Genomic DNA, 27,347 nt, shown 5'->3' with positions numbered 1-27,347 from the left:
CTGGCTTTAAAAAATATATAAATACTCTGAGGGTGAGGTTTACATTGGAAGCTTAGGTTTTGGGTAGAAGATCTGAGTGATAGGATACTCTGGGAAGCTGCTTAGCAGTTCCTCCCCCCCCTTTAAAAAATCCAGATGTTGGTGCTTCCCTCTCTGGTAAAAATGTATGTATGTTAGTGGTCAGGTAGTTTCAAAGCACTGTCTGTTGATTTTTGAGGTCTCAGAAATTTTGACTTTGATTTTCTCTGATACCTCTGCTTGAATAAAGTGATCGTTAACCCCTCAAAAGTTTCCTTTCCTTTTATGAATGCAGATCTAAGAACCTGTGGTAGCAGGTCCCCCTGTGTATGTTGGGGTGCTTACTGATACAATAAGTTAACAGTTATCACTTAATCACCAATTATAAGGCCTCTTTGCAATATGCATGCTTCTTGAATCTCTGCAGTCCTTAATATTGTCATATTGACATTATCTCTTCTCCTAGATATTCTGTTTTCCTAAGTTTTGGGCAACTGTTCTCTCTTGGTTCTGCTCCTATTTGTCTGACTGAACAGTATCAGTTTCCTTTGCTGTGTCTTCATCAGTATCATCTGAGTTCAAATCTCACCTAGGACACTTGACACTCATTAGCTGTGTGACCTTGGACAAGTCACTTAACCCCAATGGCCTCATCCTGGGCCATCTCCAGTCATCCTGATGAATATGATCACTTGATTCAGATGGCTCTGGAGGAGAAGTGATATTCATCAATATCATATCTACTCACTATGATTGCCCACAAGGGTCTGTCCTGGGCCCTTTTCTCTTCTGTCTTGCTTGGTGATCTCATCAGTTCCCATAGGTTCAACTATCAGCAGATGGTTTCCAAATCTATATATCTGGTCATAATCTCTCTCCTGTGATTCAGTACCACATCACCAACTACATCTTGGACATCATGAAATGGATAGGTTTTAGGCATTTTAATATCTATCCTTTGGACTTCAGAGCAGATATTGCCAGCTCTAACAATGGCAAAGACTCTCACTACATGTTGACTTTATTATTCTTTCAGAATCAGAAACATCAAAAAAGAATATAAATGGAAGATGGAGAAAGTAGAAGCTTTGAAAGGTAAGGAGAAAAATATCATTGTTTTACTGACATTTAATTGAAGTGTCATAGCAATAAAGGCTACAAATCTGTTCTCCCACTTTTCCCTGATGGACTTTCTATCCTGTCCCTTCAGACAGTATCTATTCCAAATCTTAGCTTCTTTCCTCAGAGTACCTACACCTTATGTCCCCTCTCCCTTGCCTTGGAAGATCTCATTTCATGTTTTACCGAGAAAAACAATTGAGGCAATTTGTCCCAATCTCTAACTTCTCACTTTAAATCCCTTCAATATTACCACCCATTTCCTCTTCCTTCAAATCAGTATCAGGGGAAGAGAAAGTCCTTATTTTTTCCAAAGTCAACCTCTCCCTTAGTTTCTTGATCCACTTTTTATCTCCTCTGGCAATAGTACCCTTTCATTACTTCCTCTTTCTCTTTAATTCCTTCCCCATTGTCTACACATACTGATACCTACTCATTCCCTCACACCCTATATCCTTTATTGACCTCCCTCAAACTATCATTCTATGGTTCTTTTCACTTTCATAGACTCAATACTGGAAAAGGCTGTATATATCTATTACTTCCACTTTCTTATCTTCCATTTACTTCTCAACTTCCCGCATTCTATCTTCTAACTCCACAACTTGACAGAAATCACTCTTGTTAAGGTCATCAATGTGATTTTCATTCTTAGACCCATCATTTTGACCTCTCTTCAGCGGTTAATCCTTTGTCCAGTCTCTCTTCTCCTTACTGAGATTTTAATGATACTATTGATTTTCCTACTTATCTGATCTATCTGTCTATTTCCTTTGCAGTATTACCATCCATATCTTGCTTCCTACCATGTGGGTTCTCTGTTTTTATCTTTCTCCATCTCTGTGTCTATCTCTCACTCTTATCTAATTAGTTGTCATAGGTCCAGTTCCATCCCTCAATGTCTTGTGCTCCAGTCTTGTATCTTTGATTGTTTATTATATTGTTGTGTTCATCCTTTGTTTTCTAAGAGGACCATGACCTCAGAGAAATGATGATATGATTTGCACTTGATTTTGTTTTGAGTGAGGGAGGGCTGTGCAAGGTCACCAGTCTCACTTTCTCCTCCTGATTCCTCTGGATCCAGTGACCAGATATTCATTAGGATGACTGGAGAAGGCCCAGGAGGTAACGGGAGACCTTGACCTTTTAGGCTAAGGCCTTTTCAGGTACTTACTTCAAGTGAGGTAATGCCCATTCAGTGAATAGTCCTCTTTAAAAAGTAGTCAGGGGGATGGCCCATTTAATAGAAAAGAAAAAATAAATAGATAAATCATGCTGGGAGGGGCAGGAGCCTCAGGGTTGTTGTTTGGAAGAGAGACTATTACCATTGACATTCACTCTAAACCAGGAGGGTTCAAAAACAGCCATTGAGTGGAAGTTGTGCAGAGACCCATTGCTGTTCAATTCATGGGCTTCAGAGTGCATTGGGTCTAAGGTTTTAAGGGAGACAAAAAAGAATAAAAGAAGGGAAGAGAAGGAAAAGGAAGGGAAGGGAAGGAAACAGAAAGGAATGGAGGGGAAGGAAAGAGAAGAAATCTAGCCAAAGTACCCCAAGTTAACAGCCAGCTTCTGGCCATCAAAATTTGCCTTCTTTTGGAGAGAAGAAGGAAAAGGAGATGACGAGGTTGAGAGAAAGGATGATCTGAGTTACCCAGCTAGCTGGGTCCCCATTTAGGCAGCTTGGTCTACTCACAGGCTGTGTTCATCCTTCATTTTGAAGAGGACCATGACATCAGAGACATGATGACATGGCTTGCACTTGACTTTGTTTTGAGTGAGGGAGGGCTATGCAAGGTCACCAGCCTCAGTTTCTCCTCCTAAGTCATGACTGTTTACTACATATCTCCACCTGGACACCACCTTAGGAATCTCAAAACAGCATAACCCAAGAATGGAATTCATTTTTTCCCACCATACCCCTCCCTCCCCCTCTTAACTTTCCTATTTCTGTCAAGAGCACCATCATCTTTCTGGTCATGCATCTTCATAACCTAATAGTTTTTAAACTATTTTCCCTCCTGTACTACTTTCTCCCTATATCCAATTATTATTCAATCTATTATAACTTGTCAAATCATTTCAACTCTGCCTCCACAATTTGTCTCACACATCTGTCTCCTTTCCAGTTACACATCTGTTGTTCTAATTTAACCTTTTTCCTAAACTCTTGCAATAACCCCCTAATTAGTTTTGTTTCATTCTTGCCTCTCTAATCCATCCTCCATACAGTTGTCAAAGTGACATTCTTAAATCACGGGTTTGACCATGTCACTTTCTACTTAAGAAATTCCAATGGTTCCCCTTATTCTTGTAAGATAAAATACAAACTCTTCCTCATATACTTTTCACTGCAACCAAATCAGTGAACTTGCTGCTCTCCATGCATGACATTCCAAATATCCTATCTTCCTACCTTCTTATGGTACAGCCTATAGGCCGTTTCATTCCTGCAATGTTCTCCCTCATCACCTCTACCTTTAAGAAGCTCTACTCCCTTCAAGGCTTAAATCAAGAGCTACTTCCCATCAGAGCCCTGCATTGATTTCACCCACAACAAAAGAAAAGAATACTGCTTTGCATACATTGAATATTTATTTTGAAAATAACTATTTGTGTCTATTTAATTTCCCTTTGATAGTAAGGAAGCTTATTGAGGGAAGGGAATGAGTTGTGTTTGCTTTTGTACCTCTAATACCTAGCATAGTCCTTGGCATATGAAAAACATTTCATAAAAGTTTATTGAATTCAGTCAAATTATAAAAGTTTATTTCTAGTTTTCTTCTCTTATTAGATCATTTTGTTTCTTTCTAATAAGGCATCATTAATGTTATACTTACAAGCTTTTAAGTATGGTTTAGGACCACCTGCATTTGAAAGAAGTTAAAAAATAAAAAAGGAAGAGCTTATTTCTTTACTTTACTAGATCAGATCATGATAACTTGCTCTACTTTCTTAATGTCAGCTTTCTAGAACTGCCAGCAAACTGTACTCCATTAATAACTAACTTATTTCTTGGAAGATTTCCAAGGTTACTTAGCTAGTTACCAGAAGCATTGAGATTGGAATAAAATTCCCTAATCATCAATCAATGAATCAGAAGACCTGGTTAAAGTCCTGGCTCTAATCCTTGGTATTTGGGTGATTCCAGGCAACTCATTTGACCTCTCTGAGATCCATTATCTACATTTGCAAAATAAAAATTTGTTATTTTCATTATTATTTTCCCACTTATAGAATTATGAGAAAAGTGCTTTGTAGATTTTAAAATGTTACATAAAGATGCACAATTATCCACCCTGATTTTTATATTAGCTAAATCTATGACCTGGGGCAAATCACTTCACTACTCAATAGGTTTCCTCAGATATTAAGTTAGAGAATTCTAATATTTTATATTTAAGGTCTCTTCTACCTTTCACATCATAAGATTCTGTGACATTAATTCATTCCAACATTCCCATAACTGAATTTGGCTTGGCTTTCTTATTTGATAAAATTTCACTTAAAAGATTGTTAGCCACTAAACAATTTCTTCTGAAAAAGTATCTTTCTTACAAACTAAAATCAATCTGAGCCATAGAAACAAAAAGTAAACAAATGAAACCATATGATCAGAAATATTTACATTTTAAAAAATAATTAAACTCAAAGTATTTGCCTTGAATCTTTAAATTTGTTCCTGTGTATTTGAATTTTTGTTTAAGAATTCACAGTCAGTGGCCTTTTAGGTATTCACAATTTCAATTCTCTAATTAATCAGTTAGTTTATAAACTGTCCTCCACCCTTTAATCCTTTGCCATTTGGTCTTTCTATAGTTCTTGCTCTGACAAATCTTATCTGTGCGTCATACTCATCATCTGCTCTCTCAATTCCTACTCTGTATGAGACTGAAGGGCCTTTGGGGAAGTAACACAACTACTCTGTGCCCATTACAGATTTACATTATCTAATTTCAACTGAGTCTCGCAGCTTCTTCGTAGTTCTTTATTCTTGATTTTCAATCATGCTCTGTCAATGGAGTTTCCAAACCTATTCATCTCTCCTCAGTTCCTCAATGTCACCTCTACCTAGTGGTGGTAGGGTCTACTGTGAGGGTCTAATGAGAGCTGATTGTTAAATCTTCGCTGTTTTACCTTAGAAGTGGTCAAGTGTGACAAATCAGAGTTTGATTTCTTTTTTGTTTCTTTGATTGTCTATTCTCAAGAAAATGATGAAGAAAATGTTATTAAGACAGATAAAACTTAAAAAGTATATGCTATGGGTATATATATTTTTGGAGAGATGGTTGTTAAATATTTGCCAGAACACCATTACCCCACCCCTTGTATCATAGCATATGACATTTTCAATATTTACTAAAATATTTGAGACTATCTTTTCTTCTGTCCTCCATTTTTCTTACATCAGCCCCACATTTTCATCCATTCTTTCCTACTCTGATCTGGTTTTTTAAGTAAAAGTAGTTTGGGTTTTTTTTTTGCCTAGGAAGTTGTGTTCTATTGCGTCCTACTTGTGCCCTAGATCTCATTCTCTTCCTTCTGGTCTAAGATATTGTTTCTTTTATCCCACTTTTTATCATTTTCAATCTCTCCCTATTTTCTGACTACCACTCTGATAAGAAGTCATGTTCAATTTTTCTAAAGTTCCATTTAGGACCTTAATTTCTTTCTTTTTTATTTTTTGGTTAGATTTATCTAGGTATGAAGGGAGGTACATTAAAGTCCCTAATTATTATAGTTTTATGTCCTATTTCTTCTTCTTATTTAATTAAGTTTTATTTTAGGTACTGTACAATTTGACGAATATATGTTAATTATTATTTCATTGTCTATGATGCCTTTAAGTGTAATATAACTCCCCCTTTAATCTCTTTAACCTATATCTGATTTTAATGTTTCTTGTTTGAGATATTGTTCCCTTTGCTTTTATGAGTTTACCTGAATTCTGCTTTATCCCTGCATTTTAATTGGTATATTTTGGATTCTAGTGTGTTTCTTATAAACAATATACTTTGGATTCCACTTTTTAATCAATTGTTCTATCTGCTGTTTCATAGACAAGTTTATACCATTCATATCCCTATGCTATATTCTTTTAAACATTTTCCTCCTTCCTCCTGGTCCCCACTACTCTCTTTATAAAGAAGAAGGTGGCAAAAGAGATTGAATGTAATCTATAAGTGAAGTGATCTGTTTTCACTCCACTGTCACTTCATTCTTCCCATTTCCAGATCCTAATCACTGGCTCTTCATTTGTTTTATTTCCTTTCAACTTCTCCATCAAAAGTAAAGCATAAGCAAAGCTTAGAGTGATACAGGATTCTTGGCTCACTAAAAAGATAGATGAAATTCAGTTTTATGCTGATAGCAGCAATCCAAAACACTTCTATAATGACCTCAAGACTGTTTATGTGCCAAAGATCTCTGGTACTTTTCAACTACTCAGCACTGTAGTCACACTGATCAGTGATAAGGACATGATCCTGGAGAACATGGGCTGAACACTGTGTTCTCAATAGTGTTGAGTGTTCTCAATAGACCATCATCAACCAATGTTGAAATCATTGACCATATGCTCAGGTTGAACTCAATCTCTCTCTAGATGAACTTCTACCTGAAGAAGAGGTTTTGAATGTCATTAGGCTCTTCTCATGTGGCATTGTCTGGTGCTAATTCTATTCCATCAGATATTTGTAGGGCAAGGAGTTTACTGCTAATATGAGAGCTGACTGAAATTTTCTGTGTTATATGGCAAGAAGAGGTTATTCCCCAGGAGTTCAAGGATGTCTCCATTATCCATCTATAAAGGAAAAGTAAATGAGTTGTCCTATGACAATCACAGGGGAGTCTCTCTCTTGGTCATTGGTGGCAAGCTTCTTGCCAGAGTCCTTCTTAATAGACTGATCCTTCACCTGGAAGATGTTCATCTACCTGAGAGCCAATGTGGCTTCAGAAAGGGCCAAGGAATGGTCAATATGGTATTTGCTGCCTGACAACTCTAAGAGAAATGCCAGGAGCAGAACTGAGGTCTGTAGACAATGTTCATCAATCTGATAGAGGCCTTTGATACTGTCAATCATGAGGGCTTGTGGAAGATTATGTCAAAGAGAAGTTCATTAGTATTGTACTCCTGATGGCATATTTGCATGGCTTTTGGATAATGGATGATGCTCTAATGTTTTCTGTCACCAATGGAGTGAAATAGAGCTGTGTGCTACATTCATGCTTTTTAGCACAATGTCTTTAGTGAGTCAGACAGAGTGATTCAAATGGTCATTCCTCTTCCTCCATCAATTTCTCATTGATTCATCAGTAAGTACAAACATTTGTTGCATCTCCTTGAAGTATATGTGTTTCAAACTTAGAAGAAATACTTTATGTTATCTAAGCTGTTTTCCTCCTTTTACCCTCAGTGATTATGAAAACACTACAAAATCATTGATTATTAGAGCTGGGCACTAAGTACATTTGTATTCTCATTCTGAATTTTCCCCTAGAATGTAATGATATGCCTAGTGTTAGCATTTTAGCCTAAAAATAAGACATTTTCATCTTACTAATAGGTTTGCAATTGGACATCTACGAAGGCCAGATCACTGCAATACTTGGTCACAGTGGAGCAGGAAAATCAACACTGCTAAATATCCTTAGTGGATTGATTGTTCCAACAGAAGGTGAGAGATCAATTTCCCAAAGACAAAATATAGAGAAGGTTACTTTGCATTCAAAATATGTATGTGAAGAGGTTGTATGGTTTGGTAGAAACAGGCCTTCACCAAGCACCAGGAAAACTGTGGTGGCTATACACAGCCCAGCTGGGGACTAAGATGGAAGTGGACCAAGCTGCATGGTGGGATGCCATTCAGCCTGAAATAGAAGTAATTCATACAGGGAACCTCATATTTATTGGCAATCACAAAAGATTTCATGAAGAATTATTGATTACAATATCTTTTGATGATTCTCAATAAAACTATTGTAGTCTGAGAATGTTCCCCCTGAGCTAAATCCAGAAGATGAGACCCCGCAGGGGAATTCTTAATAGGGTCATCAATTATTAAGACATGTGCATTCTTATATATCTTTACATGTGATTTTGTCAATAAATCAGAACATATCTGTGACATAGTAGATAAATTTTAGGAATTTGACAGAGGTACATGGAGTTTAAATATTTTGGCAAGTGCTCAAGGTCATTTGACTAGTAAGTGACAGAGACACTAAACCCAAAACTCTAATGACAACCCTGCACTAATTCTACTATCAGGTCATTTAAGGCTTAATTAGGAAGATGATGAAGTTGACAAGAAGATTTAGGTAAAAATAATTACATGAAAATAAATCCATGCTGGAGGCAACAAGAATAAAAAAATCAAGGGCACTATGGTAAGAGTTTTCAAATTATCTGAAGAAGAAAGACTCTGGGGTAAAAAAAGAAAAAAAAATCACTATAGCCATAAAAGGATGGCCAGGAAATTATCATCAATCAAATACCCATTATGAGAATGCTCAATTCATAAATTGAGATTATTCTTGAGGGAAAGACACAAAAAAACTTTCTTACACTATTTTTAAAAAGAGATCTCACAGTTCCTATCCCCACCCTCACTCTGTACCTCAGCAATGAACAAAAGTCAGGTTAACAAAGTATTTTTATGTTATTCAATGAGATAACATTTGTAGAAAGTACTTAGTACACTGTCTGGTACATACTTGGTGTTGTTTAAATGCTTATTCCCTACATTGACCCCCTCCCCTTATTTCTGCTTAAACTTCTCCTTGTAGGCTCAGCTACCATCTATAACAACAAACTCTCTGACAAGTCTGATTTGGAAGAAATCAGAAAGATAACTGGTATCTGTCCACAATTCAATGTCCAATTTGACTTCCTCACTATGAAAGAAAACCTCAGGCTATTTGCTGCAATTAAAGGGATTCAACCACAGAATGTGGAACAAGAGGTAGGTTAAATTTGGTGTAATGGAGATGAAATGATTCCATTCCTACTCCAATATCTATCCGCAATTAAATTATTACAAATTTGGACAAGAAAGTTTTTCCATGTTTAATGGAGAGCAAAAAGAAAACCACTTAAGCCAAGGAGTCTCTGGTTTTTGAATTTGATTTACTCTTTTGATTAGGTACAAAAAGTTATTACGGAATTGGAAATGAAAAACATTCAAGATACCATTGCAGAAAACCTAAGTGGTGGGCAAAAAAGGAAGCTGAACTTTGCGATGGCCATTTTAGGAGATCCTCAAGTAAGAAAAGCTTTAATTAGATGTGATTCATAGAAGAATCTAATGTTATTGGTACAAGTTCATGCTCTTCTTTTTTTTTTATTAAATATGGATAAGGTGGAAACTATATTAAAATGCAATGCAATATTTTGAAGTTAAAAGTCCAGTTGACAAATATGCTTTATAATATCCATGTCTCTTTTTTTAAAAAATTTATTTATTTATTTGTTCTCAGTTTTTTAGCAATAACTTCCATAAGTTTTAATTTTTCTCTCCCTCCCTTTTCCCTCCCTCCCTGAGACGGCATGCAATCTTATATGGGTTCTAAACATACATTCTTATTAAACACATTTTCACATTAGTCATGTTGCACAGAAGAATTAAAACAAATAGGAGAAACCAGGAGAAAAACCAAAGCAAAACAAAACATAACACAAGAGAAAATAGTCTGCTTCATTCTACATTCCAATTCCATACTTTTTTTTTCTCTGGATGTGGATGACATTTTGCCTCAAGAGTCCTTTGGGAATGTTTTAGATCCTTGCATTGCTGTGAAGGGCTAAGTCTATCAGAAATAGTCCTGACACAGTATGGCTGTTGCTGTATATAATGTTCTCCTGGTTCTGCTCATTCCACTCAGCATTAGTTCATATAAGTCTTTCCAGACTTTTCTAAAGTCTGACTAGTCATCATTTCTTATAGCATAATAGTATTCCATTACATTCATATACCACAACTTGTTCAGCCATTCCCCAGTTGAAAGATATTCCCTCGATTTCCGGTTCTTGGCCACCACAAAAAGAGCTGCTATAAATATTTTTGTACAAGTAGGACCTTTTTCCATTTTTTACAGTCTCTTTGGGATACAGCCCTAGAAGCCATATTGCTGGGTCAAATGGTATACATATTTTTGTAACCCTCTGGGCATAGTTCCAAATTGCTCTTCAGAATGGTTGGATCAGCTCACAACTCCACCAAGGATGAATTAGTGTTCCAACTTTCCCACATCTTCTCCAATATTTGTCATCTTCCTGTTTTATCATGTTAGTCAGTCAGTCAGTTAGTCAGTTAGACAGTATGATGTGGTACCTCAGAATAATGATCAGTAGTGATTTAGAGCATTTTTTCATGTGACTATAGATAGCTTTAATTTCTTCCTCTGAAAACTGCCTGTTCATATCCTTTGACCATTTATCAATTGTGGAATGACTTGTATTCCTGTAAATTTGACTCAGTTCTCTCTATATTTTAGAAATGAAACCTTTATCATAGATACTAGTTGTAAAAATTCTTTCCCACTTGGCTACTTCTCTCTTAATCTTGGTTGCTTTGAATTTGTTTATGCAAAAACTCTCCAATTTAATGTAATCAAAATTATCCATTTTGCACTTTATAATGTTCTCTATCTCTTGTTTCGTCATAAATTTCTCCATTCTCCATAAATTGACAAAAACACTATCCCTTGCTCCCCTAATTTAGTTATAGCATCAGCCTTTAAACCTACATCGTGTGCCCATTTGGACTTTATTCTTGTGTACAATGTCAAGCATTGGACCATACCCAGTTTCCACCACACTATTATTCAGTTTTCCCAGCAGTTTTCGCTAAATAGTGAGTTCTTCTCCTAGCAGCTGGGGTTCTTGGGTTTATCAAACAGTAGACTGCTATAGTCATTGACTACTGTGTCTTGAGTACCTAACCTATTTCAGTGATTTAACCCTCTATTTCTTAGTCATTACCAAGTGGTTTTGATGATTGCTGCTTTATAATACAATTTGAGATCTGGTATGGCTAGGCCACCTTTCCTAGCATTTCTTTTCATTAATTCCCTTGATATTCTGGACCTTTTGTTCTTCCAGATGAATTTTGATATTATTTTTTCTAGCTCTAGAAAATAATTTTCTGGTAATTTGATAGGTGTGACACTGAATAAGTAAATTAATTTAGGTAGAATTGTCATTTTTATTATATTAGCTCAGTCTACCTAAGAGCAACTGATGTTTTTTCCAATTACTTAGATCTGATTTTATTTGTGAAAAAGTGTTTTGTAATTCATGTCTCTTCCTTAAAAAATTTCTCTTGGAATGGGAAGGTCCTTTTTGTGCTTTCATCTTCTATAGGTTTTGCTGTTGGATGAACCAACTGCTGGATTGGATCCCTTTTCAAGGCATCAAGTATGGAACTTCCTAAAAGAACATAAATCAGATAAAGGAATTCTCTTGAGTACACAATTCATGGATGAGGCTGATATACTGGCTGGTGAGTTTTGGTTTTCTCTTGTTCTCATACTTAAGAATTTGCGTGAGCAGTTAGTCTCATCTAAAGTTGTTGTTATATTGGGAACCAAAATGAAAGACATTAAAAAAAAGTCTGGATTAGCAGGATTTAGGAGACATGCCTGAAGCTGCATTTATTTCTTTATACTGTGTATCTATTTTATGATAGCACTTTGGATCTCAGTGCATACTGCTCCCACTGTAACAAGGCAAATAATTTATTGTAAATATTCTCACTAGGCTACACTGGATGGGAATGTTTATCCCCCCAGAGCTGTCAAACTTTGTATTTGAGCTATTGAAAAACCTAGAACACAGTGATGTGTATTCATTTGAAAAATTAAGTTATTTGCTAGGTTTAAGGTCTTGTACCTGACACAATTTTGATGAAACGGCGAGAAAGAAGGTTATGAAAAACAAAGAGATATCCTAGAAGTCATAGCCAAACATTGAATAAATCAATTTCAATAAGCTCCTTCTTAAATTCTGAATTTTAAATGTTAATTTTTACATAAAATTCAACTAGACCACATAGTCCATTATTTATCAGCATGCCAGTGAATTACCTCTCTTACTGTTATTTCTTTATAGAAAATGGAAAATACCCTAACTTACTTTCTCATTCATTTCTTTCTGCTCAGATAGGAAAGTATTTATGTCCAACGGCCAGTTGAAATGTGCAGGTTCTTCTCTGTTCCTGAAGAGGAAGTGGGGGATTGGATATCACTTAAGGTATAGCATTTTGGAAAAATATGTGGGGATATATACTGGCCATACTGCTATAACAACATAGTATAAGTGAGTGAATTCTATATAAGGCATGTTCTTTGAGTATCTAGTGTGTGTAGAGCACTGATTTAAGTTTAAATAAGACATAAGACTTAGATAGGATACTTTGCTCACATAGAATTTTGAGCCTAGTTGGAGGTGTGGGTCATGGCATAGACGTGCTTACAGAATGATGTGGAATGAACTAGAAATGATTTGTCAGGTCATAGAGAGCAAGTGTATGAGTAAATAACAGATCCTCATCACATGAAGACAATAGCAAATATGGAAAAGTATTACTTATGTGTATAGACATACACAGACACACAGACATATATTTACACACACACACATGCATGAATATAAAAATAAAAACAAAGAAAAGAGATCCTCATTGGAAAAGTCTTGCAAAAAAAACACTCTACAAGAAAAAAAAATTAGAACAGAAATAAGATATTTAAAGGAAGGATTCAAGATCACAAACCTAAGCATTGGCACACAAAATATGATGAAAAACTCAGCGAAGCAATGAACTCTCTGAGGAGTAAAATGGTACATGCACGAAACAATGTTGACATAAAAAAACAAATTAAAATATGACAAAAATTGTTAAAAACATTAAAAACGCATATTCCTATAAGCCAAAGTTTGGTAAGACAATTTAAATATTATTAATCTCCAAGAAAAAATGTGAAGAAACAAAAAATCTGAATATAATATTCTAGGAAATCATGTAAGAAAATTCCTTAAACATGTTGGAGACAAAGGACAAAGTTCAAAAAAGTAAAAGTCAGAGAGCACTAAGAATTACCCTAACTTTAACAGACTAAGAAATGTAGTTGCCAATGTCTGGAGCATCATGCTAAAGGAGAGATTTTTGAAAGCATTCAAGGGGGAAAATTTCACATAAACACAGAGCATTTTAAATTACTTAAGATTTTTCAGTGAGTGAAAGAAATGGAAAAGAGCTAGAATATGATTTTTTTCAAAGCAATGACAGTTTCCCCCATTACTATTAACTATCATTCATTGTGGTTACAAGCTCTTGCTTTTTCATGATAAGATTTCAGAACTGGGCAGGAAATCTGACTTAAAGGATGTAAACTGGAATTGAACACAATCAAAGAGTAAACAATATATATTTAGAATAAATTGAGGGTAATCTCAGAGGGGAGGCCCTAAGATTGAGAAGGAGCAGAAAAGACTTCTTGCAGTACCCAAGACTTCAGTTGTGATTGGAACAGAGCTAGGGAAGCCAGAAAGCAGAGACAAGAAAGCATTCCAGGGCTAGAGGATAGCAAAGGAAAGTGTTCCATTAGAGATGGGATGCCACATGTGAGGAATGGCAAGGAGATTGGAGGGAAGTAGCATGTAAGAATATTGGAAAGTTAGGAAGGAGGTAGATTATGATAGACTTTCAACACCAGACCAAAAATTCTTCATTTGACCCTGGGAATAACAGGGAGCCATTGCAATTTATTGAATTGGGGAGGGGCACAGGGAGAAGAAAGGAGGGAAGGCAATGATATAGTTCACCCTTTGCTTCAGGAAGATCACTTTGACAGTAGAATGGAGGATAGATTTGAGTGTGAAGAGACTTGAAGCAGGGAGACTAACCAGTAGGTTATTACAACACTCCATGTATGAGGGCCTGCATCAGGTTGATTGAAGCATCAGAGGAGAGAAAGAAGCATATACAAGTGATTTTATGAAGGCAGAAATAACTAGACTTGACAATTGATTGGATATTGAGGTGAGGAGTTTAGACAGATTTCTAGGTTGTGAGCCTGGGGGGATGAAAGGATGGTAGCACTCTCAACAATAAAAAGGGAATTAAGGAGAAGGGAGGGTTTTGGAGGAAAGAAAATGAATTCAGTTTTAGACATCTTGAGTTTAAGATGTCTATGAAACATTCAGTTTCTTATATCTTTAGAAGACAGTTGAAGATATGAGCCTAGAGGTCCCTGGAGAAGTCAGCCTTGGGCTAGTAGATCTGAGAATCATCTGCATATAGATAATTATTTTGGAAGCTGATGAGATCATTAAGTAAAATTGCCAAGCCTAGAGGCCTGTATTGGGCTACCCGAGTCTTTCTTACCTCACCTCCCGAGGTCTTCGGCTGGCCACGCCGGATGCACATATGAGAGAAAGGACGTTCCAGAGTCAAACAGGGGTTGAGCTTTATTACAGGGTTTCGGTTACAAGTGCAGGGGCTCTTCTTTCTTAGGACGAAGAGGGGGAGATTTCCTAAGAAGGCTAAGCTTAAGGGAATGGAAGTAGAAGTACAAGCGGGGGAGAGAGGGGGAGGGGAGAGGGGAAAGAAAAGAAGCGGAGCCCTACTTTTCTCTTTGGCTCCACACGTGCTAAGAGCTTTCTGGCTTCCTCAATCCTACTTAATCTTCAGCCACACAGTTTGCATCTCAATACCATGCTGTTAGGTAACTAGGTGTGCTCCAATCCGGGACGACCTCGAGGGCAGGGAGACTCCACCCATCAGGTATCTCCGGGGGAGAGGCAGAAATACCCGAGCTAGACGAGCTAGCTCGGTCTGACCTTCTCGAACCCCCGCTGTTCATGGAGGGCCTCGTAAGACTCTAAGATTTAGAAGTCCCACTTTTACCTGCCCGAGACTGTCCACACGGAATTGAGCTTCCAGTCCCAACATATCCCCTTCTTTGTTATGCGCGGAGCGCACCTGGCTCTAGAGCAAACAGTGGCTGGAGGCTGAGTGGATTAGGAAGGCCTTTAGCATATGAGTACCTTACAACAAGACTTCATTCACACAGAAATCTGCAGCTAGCACAACTGACAAAGGGAGGCATCAAATAAAACAAAGATGAAACTAAATGGCTGAGTTACAACAGAGGAAGTGCAATCAACTAAAATCCCAAAGCATATTTTAAGAGAAGCAGCTGGTGTAGGCGCCTTACACGTCACCACTCCCTTAATCTTGCAAATGGATCTATACAGGTGGAAAATTGGTCACCTCCTCCCCACCCAAGTGTCCTGGGTTTGTGATATCAAAGTCCTCATTCAGCTGGCGAAAAAAGGATGCCTAGATGGGAAGCTGTCAGCAGCAGTGTCTGCGGTTGTGATGAGGGCTGCTTCCTCTCTGGGCAGCAAGGTTAAAGCTGTCAGCAGCAGGCTCAGGTGGTGTATGATCCTTCTCCGGGGTCTCTGGGCTCTCCGGGGTCTCCGCCTCCTGCGTCTCCGTCGTCTCCGACCTCGGTTCCCACCTACGGATCCTTCTAATGGGAATCCACGCATCACCTTTTCCTGTGGAGACACAAACATACCCTGGACCCCATATTAGTATCTTATACGGACCTTTCCATTTCCCTGAGGCCATATCCTTTACCATGGCCCATGTGTCTTTATATCCAGCCTGGGTATTACTTTCCTTGCGGGGTTGTCTTGGAAAAGTCACAAAATGTCTCATAGCTGGAGTAGTATGTGAGTTTCTTGAGATATGCAAAAAATTGTGTGTATACACAGCTGTATCAAGCTCTGATTGTGTTAGGCGACCTTTTCCCCTTCTTTGTTTAGCGAGGATCGCCTTCAAGGTGAGATTGGCCCTTTCCACTATGGCCTGGCCTTGTGGATTGTAGGGGATTCCTGTAACATGTCGAATCCCTAGATCGCGGAGGAAGTGTGTAAGGGTTTGAGAAGTATAGGCAGGGCCGTTATCTGTCTTTATTTCTAAGGGTAAGCCTGAAACAGAAAAACAGTGCCAAAGATGTTGAATTACTTTAGCACTTGATTCACCTGGCTGTAAAGTCACCATAAGGAATCCGGACCATGTGTCAACTGTCACATGTATGCACTGGCCCTTAAGATGGGTGACATCCATTTGCCAAATTTCATTGGGTGCCAAGCCACGAGGATTGACACCCTGGTCTAGAGATGGGTGGAATGGGATACATTGGAGACAGCTCTTAACAATTTTTCTGGCCTGTTCCTGAGTTATCCCATATAATTTGCAGAGGGCTTCTGTGGCTAGGTGGAACCTATCATGAGCCTTTTGGGCCCTTTCTTGTGGTTCCACAGTGTGCCCTACCAGGTATAGTGAATTGTCTGCTATTTGATTTCCTTCAAAAATTGGTCCTGTGCCATTTGTATGTGAGCGCACATGTAAAACATAAAAAGGGTGTGTTCTGTTATTAATGGTGGTCAATAGCCGCTCACACTGTGAAAAAATATTGGACCGATAATCTACAATAGAGTCCTCAATCCGTGAAATTAATAAAGATGCATACTGACTATCAGTGATAATATTAATGGGTATGTCACTATATATTTGGAGAGCTTGGATTATAGCTTCCAATTCGTTCTGTTGAGTAGAGGTGTAGGGTGTGTTAACTATATATATCTCTTGGGAGGCCGAATTATAAATAGATGCCTTGTGATGTTTCGTGGCATCTGTAAAAATGTTAGGCCCTTCTACTGGGTTTGGTGAGTACCTTTTCACTGGTGCTGGGGCCCACTGTAATAATTCTTTGAATAGAAAAGTCGAATTTGGTTTCATCTGGGCCCAGTGGAGTATAGTGGCCCAAGAAACATGATTCTGAGCTAACTCTTCTACATCCTTAGTGGTGAGTGTAGCATAAAGAATTGGCTGTTTTTGGTATATGTGGGTGGCTCTTCTTACTGCCTCTAGTGCTAACCGTCCTAGAAATTCCCACTTGTTTAGTAAACTGCTTCCTGTTTTACTTAAATATACCCACTCTAGGGGCTTCTCTTTTTGATGTATGACGGCATAGGGAGGTGTGGTGGAGATAATAGATACCTCCAGATCTCCTCCTGGATCCCACCGAAATGTGGTGGACTCTAAAAATTGTTTTTTTATTGCCTCTATGGCCTTGGCTGCTTCAGGAGTCAATGTTCGTGGGGAATTTAAAGCAGAGTCTCCTGTCAATAGTGAATATAAAGGTTGCATGAGAGGTAAAGGTATAGGCACCTTTGATCTTATCCATTGGATAGCTCCTACTAGTTTCTGAGCATCATTGAGTGTTTGGATCTTTATATCCCATTTTGGGGGTTCCGGCCGAATGATGGTGCCCTGTATCTGATATCCCAAATATTTGTAATTGGGTCCTCTCTGTATCTTTTCAGGAGCAATAACTAATCCTAGTCCTAAAAGGTTCCTTTCTACTGCTTGGAAACACTTCTCCAGTTCCTTGAGCTGAGGTGCAGCTATAAGGATGTCATCCATATAATGGATGATTTTGCATTGGTATTGCTGTCTGGGGCTTTCTAAGGCTTGATTAACATACCACTGGCAGATGGTGGGGCTGCAACTCATACCTTGGGGCAATACCTTCCACTGATACCTCTTTGCAGGTCCTTCGTTATTGGGGTGAGGTATTGTAAAAGCAAACCGAGGACAATCTACTTTGTTTAAAGGAATGGAAAAAAAACAATCCTGAATATCAATGATTATAAGTGACCAACCCTCCGGGATGGCATTAGGAGAAGGGAGACCTGGTTGCAGGGCTCCCATAGGCATGAGAGACTGATTTACCTTCCTTAGATCTGTAAGGAACCTGAATTTCCCGGATTTTTTCTTTATAACAAACACAGGAGCATTCCAGGGTGACTTTGATGGTTCTATATTTCCTTTTTCTAATTGCTCCTTAACCAATAGTTGTAGTGCCTGGAGTTTTTCTGGGGTCAGGGACCATTGCTCCACCCAAATCGGGGTGTCTGACTTCCAATTCAAGGGTGGGGACTCCAGTGCAACTGCAATGGCCCTTACTAAAAATTTGATAGCTTCATCCCGAGGCGGCTCATAATGTCCCTGCCCCAGATGTTAAAACTAAGTCCTGGAATCACCAACGGCCATACGGTCCCTTGGCGATCCTCTGCCTCCCACTTTACTGGGTGCATTGTCTCTAAGGTATTTTGGCACCCTCCTATTCCCCACACTGGTCTCTGGCTTTCTTTAAGCTTCCAGTGCCGGGGTACTGAGCGACCGCTAAGGCAGGTCCTATCCGCTCCAGTATCAAGGAGGCCAGTCATGGGAATTCCATTAAGCCAGATCGTACACTCAGGTCTATTCTGTCCTATTTCCTTTAGTAACTGGATTTGAACTGAGTGCTTTAAAGGAAGGGCAATAGCTATGGGAAGCTGATTGTCTATATGAGCTGGCTCGGCTACCACATTGGAGCATGGAAGTGCTGTGGTGCCGGTGGGATAAACTCCTGTATATATAACTACGGGTGCATGAGAGGGGTTCTGTAATATGAGGGATTCCTCCTGTATGGGGTCTCTCAGGGGAATCATGGCAAACTGATGAGCTGCAAGCTGGCACTTCTCTAAGCTGTAAAGGTGTTGCTTTCCTTCCTCTGGCCCCATAATCTCCTGTATTCTCCCTCCAAGGGGCCATCCCGATTCTCTGCCAAAGGGTACACTTTCGGGGCCCTCGAGGGGCCCCTCACCCCGTTTCCCGACTTCCTACATTGTTTAGCTAAGTGACCTGGCTTTCCACATGAAAAACAAGGGTCCTGGCCCCTCCCTGTACTTATTTCTTTCCTACACTCTTTCTTAAGGTGTCCCGGTTTTCCGCAGTTAAAACATTTTTTCTCCAAAGAGATATTACTTAAGGCGGCAGCCAGGTACTTCCCTTGCACCTGTGCCAAGTAGACCTGACTTCCTACCCTTTCACATCTCTGTATCATCTCTTCAACAGATGCATTCTTTGGCAGTCCCAGCATTGCCTTTTTGCAGTCATGATTACAATTCTGCCGCAGCAATGTCCTCAACACTATCTCTGTCCCTTGGTTTTCCTCTCCCATATCTCGACCTACTGCCTCCTGCAGCCTGGCCACAAAATTAGTAAATGGCTCATTGTTTCCTTGCGTAATCCTAGTCATGGGAAACTCTCTCTCTTTCTTAGAGGCTATAACCTTCCAGGCGGCAATAGCCATTCCGGCAATCAAAACATAATCGGAGGCTGAGTACTGTAATTGATTTCCTGTAGCCTCAAACTGCCCTGTTCCTGTAAATTGCTGATAAGCCTGGGGGGCCTGAGCCCCTAGCCCACCGGTAGTGCTCTTTACCCTCTGAGAAAATTCTGATACCCAAATCACATTCTGCCCAGGGGTAAGGCAGGCTCTAGCTAAGCTCTTCCAGTCATTAGGAGTCAGAACGAACTGACCGCTGAGAGTTTCAAGCATGGCTATAACAAAGGGTGAATTAGGGCCATGCTTGGTACAAGCCTCTTTAAGAGTCGCCACTCTCTTCCACTCTATGGGTATGTGGCTCCTCCGAACCCCACCGGGGACACTGGGGTCCGCTATTTCTAACACAGGAAATGTCCCTACATCTTCTCCATTCTCTATAGCCTTTCTTATTCCTTTTTCCAAACTGGACTGTGGCCCTGAACTGTCTGACCAATGGAGCAGGTTATAAGGAGGCGCGGAGGGAAGGCACGGCGTATTCTCCCCTGCCTCGCCTTTCCCATCCTCTAGATGGAGCTCCGAATCTATTTTTTCTTTATGCTCCTTAACTTTCCGCTTAACTTTCTGCTTGCCTGGGTCCTCCCCTCCCCTCTCTCCGCTTCCACTCTTATTCCAATCCCGCCCTGGCCTCTCCGGCCCTTCCAGCATGCTTTTAATTACACCGAATATCAGGAAATCTAAATCCTCCAGCTCCCCAGGGTATTGTTGCTCGTAAGCAGTCATTTGCTCTCCGACCGCTCCCCATTTTTCTCTTGATATTCCTGCCTGCTTGAGCCAAGGAGAAACTTTCCAAATCCTTTCACAAAATTCTCGGAGGTCATCTAACTCTATTGTGACCCCCGCCTTCCTGCATTCCCTGTGAAGTGTCTCAGCCCAGACCTCCTGTTCCTCTGGCTTTATTACTGGCAATAGATTCCCCATCTCCGCCCTTTTCCCAGGGGTTTGGGAAGCTTCTCTCCCCTTTCTCTCCTTCCGAATCTAGGATTCGGGACTCGCTTCTTTCACAGCCCCTTCCGGGTGTACCCCAAAAGCACCCAGGATTATCTACGCTCCCAATCCCTGTTGGGACGCCAACTGCCAAGCCTAGAGGCCTGTATTGGGCTACCCGAGTCTTTCTTACCTCACCTCCCGAGGTCTTCGGCTGGCCACGCCGGATGCACATATGAGAGAAAGGACGTTCCAGAGTCAAACAGGGGTTGAGCTTTATTACAGGGTTTCGGTTACAAGTGCAGGGGCTCTTCTTTCTTAGGACGAAGAGGGGGAGATTTCCTAAGAAGGCTAAGCTTAAGGGAATGGAAGTAGAAGTACAAGCGGGGGAGAGAGGGGGAGGGGAGAGGGGAAAGAAAAGAAGCGGAGCCCTACTTTTCTCTTTGGCTCCACACGTGCTAAGAGCTTTCTGGCTTCCTCAATCCTACTTAATCTTCAGCCACACAGTTTGCATCTCAATACCATGCTGTTAGGTAACTAGGTGTGCTCCAATCCGGGACGACCTCGAGGGCAGGGAGACTCCACCCATCAGGTATCTCCGGGGGAGAGGCAGAAATACCCGAGCTAGACGAGCTAGCTCGGTCTGACCTTCTCGAACCCCCGCTGTTCATGGAGGGCCTCGTAAGACTCTAAGATTTAGAAGTCCCACTTTTACCTGCCCGAGACTGTCCACACGGAATTGAGCTTCCAGTCCCAACATAAAATAATATAGAGGGAGAAGAAAACCTAGAAAAGAACATTGGGGGATTAGTCTAGTTGGTAGGCATGAGTGGTCAGACAGTTGAGAGGAAAACCAGGAGAGAGGTGTCATGAAAATCTGGAGATAAGAGAGTATCAAGATTAGGATAATTAAGAAGAGGTCAATTAAAAGATCATTAGTTATTTTGGAGGTATCACTTTCAGTTGAATGATGAGGTCATAAGCCAGACTGGAAAGAGTTAAAAAAGAATTAAAGGAAAAGTAGATGCAGCTATTTTAGATAGTCCTCTCAATGAGTTGTCACAAAATTGAAGAGCCATATAAAGTAATAATTAGCAGAGATGGTTGGATCAAGTGAGACTTTTTAAATTATGAGGAAAACATGAGCATGTCTGTAGACCGGACTCTAGCATGCAGGGGAAAACCAGTAGCCAGTCCTCTTTGTATCTGACTGCTGTATGTTCTGTCTCTTACTCATTTGCAACATTTTCTATTCAATCTGGTGATTCTGGAACTTGATGACCATATTTTTTTATGAGAGATAACTGGAATTCCTTTCTGGTGGTAACTTTGTATTATATCATTTTTCCCTTTGGATTTAATATGGTCCAGCATTACTTTAGGATTTCCTCAATAGGTTATTTAAATTTCTTATTTTATCGTGTTCCCTTGGTAAATGTAAGGTCCTTAGACTGTCTTTCCATAACCTGTTTTTCAGGTCAGTCATTTTTGACAGTAGATATCTTCTATATTCTTCCAATTTCCCTCTATTCATTTTACTCTGTTTCTTCTTGTATCATTTGGGTTCTTTCTTATCCATTTCTTTTTTCCCTTTCAAGGTATCTATTGATTTCCAGGTTTTCCTATCTACGCTATCTATTCTACTTTAGATATTCGTTTCATGCACAGCTCTAATTACACCCCTCATACACTTTTATCCTGGAATTCTCTTATCTCATAATCCTTTTTGTCATTATAGATTTCTTTATTATATTAGGAATTTTTATTTGCTTCTGTGTTTCCTTAGTCTCTCTGTACTGCTTGCCTCTCCCTTTCTGGGGACTTCTTTGATTCATTCAGAAAATTTCTTTCCTTTTTTTTCACTTTTAGTTCTTGGAGCTTTTCTTTTAAGTTTCTTTGGTGTATTTCCTGTCTAATTCTGGTGAGGGATTTGGGTACACATGCTGCCTCTCAGCTCTCTTATTACAGGATTTCACAATTACTTTTTATGTTGTTGTACTCAATTGTGCTCAGGGATTGTATCTTTGTGAAGACTCAAGTGGAAATATGTTGGTAGTTTGCACAATAAGTTGAAGCAAATTTTTTTCATTTCTAAAAAACATAATTGCATTATAAAAATACAAAATAAGCTGCTATGTAAATGACAATAGATTCTTTGCTCCAAAAGGATGCAACAAGAGAAACCTTTTGAAGTAAGTAGCATTTCAATTGGATTTTAAAAGATCAAAAAGAATTCAAGTGGCACATAGGGAAGAGAAGAAAGGACATTGCCTTCTAACCATCAGCACTGTGTTTTCTCAAAAATTATCAAGCAAAAGCCATGTTTTATAAAATACTTAACAAATACCTATGCAGTTTCATAGAGTCAGTTTATCAAAGATTCATCTCTAAAAGGATAATAATGAGAATGAGAAGAGTCCTGTAAGCATAATGAAATTGGGGGTGGGGATGAAGGTTGAACTGAATGATTTCTAAAGGCCTCTCCAATGCTGGGATTATGTCATATGGCTGTGATTTGTCTTTGAAAAATAGGGTGTAATATTACTCAATAAGGTTAAACTGTTTACATCCCTATATGGGAAACTGATATTTTAACTCTCAAGAATTGTATTTCTATTAGGGCAATTAGAACGAATATAGACATATAAAGGGTGTGGGTATAACTTGACTTTGATATGATGGCATAAAAAATTAAGGAGTGACAAAAAGGATTGTACTGGGAGAAGTGGAAAGGGGGAGGTAGAATAGGGCAAATTATATCAAATGAAGAAGTACAAAGGATGTGTTACACTAAAGGGAAAGAAGGGAGAGGGGTGAGCATTGTATGACCATTACTCTCATCGGATTTGGCTTAAAGAAGGAGTAACATGCACATTCAGTTGGGTATAGAAATTTATCTTATCCTATAGGGAAATAGGAAGGGAAAGGGGAAAGGAAAAGTGGGAGTTAATAGAAGGAAGGGCAAACTGAGGGAGGTGATGGTCAGAAGCAAAACTGGTGAGGAGAGATAGGGTAAAAGGAAAGAGAAGTATAAGCAGAGGGAAAATAGATGGAGAGAAATACACAGTGATCATAACTATGAATGTGAATGGGTTCAACTTTCCCATAAAACAGAATTGGATAACAGAGTGGATTGAAAACCAAAATCCTACAATATGTTGTTTACAAGATAGAAATTTGAAGCACAGAGAGATACAGACAGAGTAAAGGTAAAAGCTTGGGGCAGAATATATTATGCTTTAGCTGAAGTAAATAAAACCAGCTGTAGCAATCTTGATCTCAGACTAGGCAAAAGCAAAAACAGATCTAATTAAACCAGATATGGAAGATTTGCTAAAAGATACAATCAAGAAATTCCAGTACTAAACATATATGCACCTAATGGTATAACATCCAAATTCTTAGAAAAGTTAAGTGAGTTGTAGGAAGAAATGGATAGGAAAACAATACTAATGGGGGACCTCAACTTCGCCTTCTCAGAACCAGATAAATCTAAACACAAAATAAACAAGAAAGAAGCTAAAGAGGTCAATAAATTTTTAGAAAAATTAGACATAATAGAGAAAATTGAAGTGGAATAGAAAAGAATGCATTTTTTCTCAGTGATACATGGCACTTACACAAAAATTGACAGATTATGATGCAATAAAAATTTCGTGTAATAAAGGGCCATGGAAAAATAGATTAAAATGAATTGGAAACTAAATAGTCTAATCCTAAAGAATGAGTGGGTCAAACAAGAAATTATTGAAACAATCAATAATTTCATCAAAGAGAATAACAATAATGGGATAACATAACAAAATTTACAAGATCTAGCCAAAGCAGGATTTAGAGGTAAGTGTATATCTCTAAATGCTTACATGAATGAAATAGAGAAAGAGATCTACGAAATGGACATGCAACTAAAAATACTAGAAAAAGAACAAATTAAAAATCCCCAATTAAATACCAAATTAAAAAATTTTGAAAATCAAAGGAGAGATTAATAAAATTGAAAGCAAGAAAAGTATTGAACTAATAAACAAAACTAAAAGCAGGTTTTATTAAAAAACAAAACCAATTAAAATAGATAAATCTTTGGTTAATTTAATTTTAAAAAAGAAAGAAGAAAACCAAATTACCAGCAACAAAAATAAAAAGGGTGGATTCACCACCAATGAAGAGGAAATTAAAGCAATAATTAAGAACTATTTTGCCTGACTCTATGCCAATAAATCTGAAAAACTGGGTATAGATGTTTCAAAGTCAGTGACAAGGACATTTTCTTTGTATCTTTCATAAAGTCTAGTAAAATGATATATACAGATGAACATTAAAATTTCTTTTCAAGGTTGTGGTGGTAAGTATACAATATAAACATATGGCCTTTTCTTTTTTTAACAAAACCATCAGTTTGCACAAGAATGAAAACTGTGACTCAGAGACAATAACATCTCTTGTTAAACATCATATCCCTGATGCCAAATTAAGAGAAGAAAGTGAAGAAAAGCTTGTGTATACTTTGCCCTTTGAAAGGACAGATAAATTTCCAGGTAACTAATTAAGCAGAATGTCTTCCACTGGTGTCATTTTCCTGTTTTTCCTGGTTTGGTTTGGTCTACACTAACCTGGGACCTGGGTATTGTGTCTGGCCTCTGTTATACCTCAACTATGTCTCCCACGTCTTGATGGGGTTTCAACTGAAGTCCTCCATTGAAGTTGTACCACTTTCTCTTAAGAGAAAAAATGGGCTTTTCCATCTTTTAGTTTTACTTCACTAGGCTAGGGAAAAGCTTTTTTTTCCTTCATAAAGAAAAGGAACTTTCAATTCAGTCAAATTCCAGGGGTCAAACTTTTTTGGAACATACAATTAAATTAAAGACTGCAGATATTTAATCTGTCTTTCAGACTTTCCTATATCTGAGACTGAATTGTAGTACATTATCAGAAAGTTATCTGATTTAGAATTGTAAATTCCAAATGGAGAGAGATTTAATTTCCACTTCTGTTTCTATTCAGGTCTGGTCTTTTCATCAAGAGGGCTTGAAAAGTCCTCTATTTTCATTAAATCTCCTTATTTCCTCAGTACTTTTATGTTCTATTTTTTGGTTTTTGGTTATAAGTCCTTCCTTTTGCTTTTTGGAATATTCTATCTAAAGTCCTCTTCTTTATCATGGTAGCTGCCATGGTTTATGTGATCCAGACTGGGATTCCTTGGTATTTGAGCTTTTTCATTTTGACAGCTTGCAGCATTTGTTCCTCAGGCCTGAATATTCAGGGTCTGGGCTATGATATTAGTGAGAATTTTCATTTTGATATTTCTTTCAGGAGTAACTGTTGGATTCTTTCTAGTTTTACTTTGCCCTCCGGTTCTAACAGCTTTGAATAGTTTTCATTAATGATTTATTGAAGCATGATACCCAGGCCCTTTTGTTTTAAGGACTCTAATTTCTGGTGGTCTGATTATTATTAGATTACTTCTTTGACCTCTTTTCTTGGTGAGTTTTTTTAGCACATATTTTATATTTTCTTCTATTTTTCCATATTTTGTCTTTCTTCTCCCTACCAATTTTTGTCTTATGGAATCATTGTTTTCTGTTTGGCTTATTGTAGTTATCAAGGGTTCAATTCATGTGTAAGATTTTTTGTCACTATTTTTTCTAAAATATTAATCTTCCTTTGTGACTGTTGATTCCTTTGGCATTTTTTTGTAATTATTTTGTACAATTTTTTGTAAATTATATATAATTTCTTCCAGGTTCTCCTATAGTTCTTGTGGTCAAGGCATTCTTTTCTCTGAGTCTCTCCTTAAGCCTATTGTGGAGTTAGTCTCGTCTATTTTTATCTATTGTGGAGTTTACTCCTTGAGTTTATCTTGTTGCTTTGAATTTCTTCATTGTGTTTGACATTCTCCTCTTTTCACTTGTATCTTCAGGCTCAGTTTCTGCGTTGTGGCTTTGCATTTGGATCAGACTTATTCCCCATTATACTCTTGGGTGATATGAGCAGGGTCTGCTTGGTCCTCAGTGGAATGATTTAGACTAAGCATCATCTTCTGCAGGAATTTTGCCTTAATCTCAAAGTGAATCAACTGACGTTTTGCTTTTGGCTCCTTCTCCGTTTCCTCCTTAAATAGTTTTGAACTCAAAATTGATTCCATTGCTTGCTTGGAAGCCTATTTAGACCCATTCTGATATTTTTATTGTGCCCATAGAAGGTATCCAAAATACTTTGCTTTCTGGATTTTACCTCAATCTTTTCTTTTGTTGTGACTCCTTCTATGGGTTGGGCATGGCTTGGATGCTGTGATGTCTGAGGCTAGGGAACTAAGATTTCTTGGCACTGGTCTGCCCAGTCTCTTACTGCACCTTAGGTACAAACCAAGTTCTCAAGGAAGTCTATGCGTATGTAAATCTCAATAGAATACAAGTTACTGAAATAGGAAGTAGGTAGAGAACTAGCAGTTGATATGATCAGGAACAACTTCATGTAAAAGATGGTGGATGAGCGGCATCTTGAAGAAAGGGAGAGATTCTATGAGGTAAGGAGTGAATGTGGTCTAGCCATGCCAGTGCAATGCACAAGATAAAAAAAAGGAATACAGTCCAAAGAACAGAGAGAAGGCCAGTCTAGTTGGATCACAAGTGTAGGAAGTGGAGTAATACGTAATGGGAAAGATAGTTTGGGGACAGCTTGTGAAGGGTTTTAAAAGCCAAGCAGAAGAGTTTATATTTTTTGCCTTGAGCTACAAGAAGTCACTGGAAGTTATTTTAGCACTTGTGTTGAAGACGTATTGGAATTGGGAGAAAATTGAGACAAAGCGTTAGAAGATCAGTGCAATAGTCCTGGTGAGAAGAGGATTGTTTGAAATAAGGTAGTTGCTATGTGAATACAAAGAAGGGTCATATGGGAGAGATGTTGTGAAGATAGAAATAGTGAGATCTGGCAACTGATTAGATATGTGGGGGAAGGAAGAAAGAGGGAGTTGAGGATAATTCTGAGATTGTTCTTTCTGTCTCTTTAGTAATATATTTACTATCAATCTAAGCAATAATTCT

The 27,347-nt window shown here is 38.5% G+C and overlaps 1 protein-coding gene across 2 annotated transcripts in view; it reads left to right on the top strand.

Annotated features, from left to right (window-relative positions):
- Positions 1 to 27,347, top strand: part of LOC140528060 (ATP-binding cassette sub-family A member 9-like) — a 129,673-nt gene that overhangs the window by 22,169 nt on the left and 80,157 nt on the right. For both annotated transcript variants that reach the window (XM_072645527.1, XM_072645528.1), the window contains exons 11-17: positions 1,055 to 1,113; positions 7,701 to 7,811; positions 8,923 to 9,098; positions 9,279 to 9,398; positions 11,498 to 11,636; positions 12,295 to 12,385; positions 24,703 to 24,842. In XM_072645527.1, the coding sequence (XP_072501628.1) occupies positions 1,055 to 1,113; positions 7,701 to 7,811; positions 8,923 to 9,098; positions 9,279 to 9,398; positions 11,498 to 11,636; positions 12,295 to 12,385; positions 24,703 to 24,842 (836 nt within the window). The remainder of the gene's footprint in view (positions 1 to 1,054; positions 1,114 to 7,700; positions 7,812 to 8,922; positions 9,099 to 9,278; positions 9,399 to 11,497; positions 11,637 to 12,294; positions 12,386 to 24,702; positions 24,843 to 27,347) is intronic.

Source organism: Notamacropus eugenii, chromosome 2 (assembly GCF_028372415.1).
Source record: "Notamacropus eugenii isolate mMacEug1 chromosome 2, mMacEug1.pri_v2, whole genome shotgun sequence".
Taxonomy (NCBI): domain Eukaryota; kingdom Metazoa; phylum Chordata; class Mammalia; order Diprotodontia; family Macropodidae; genus Notamacropus; species Notamacropus eugenii.
The sequence above is the reverse complement of the archived record's forward strand: the minus strand, read 5'-3'. Positions and strand labels throughout refer to the sequence as shown.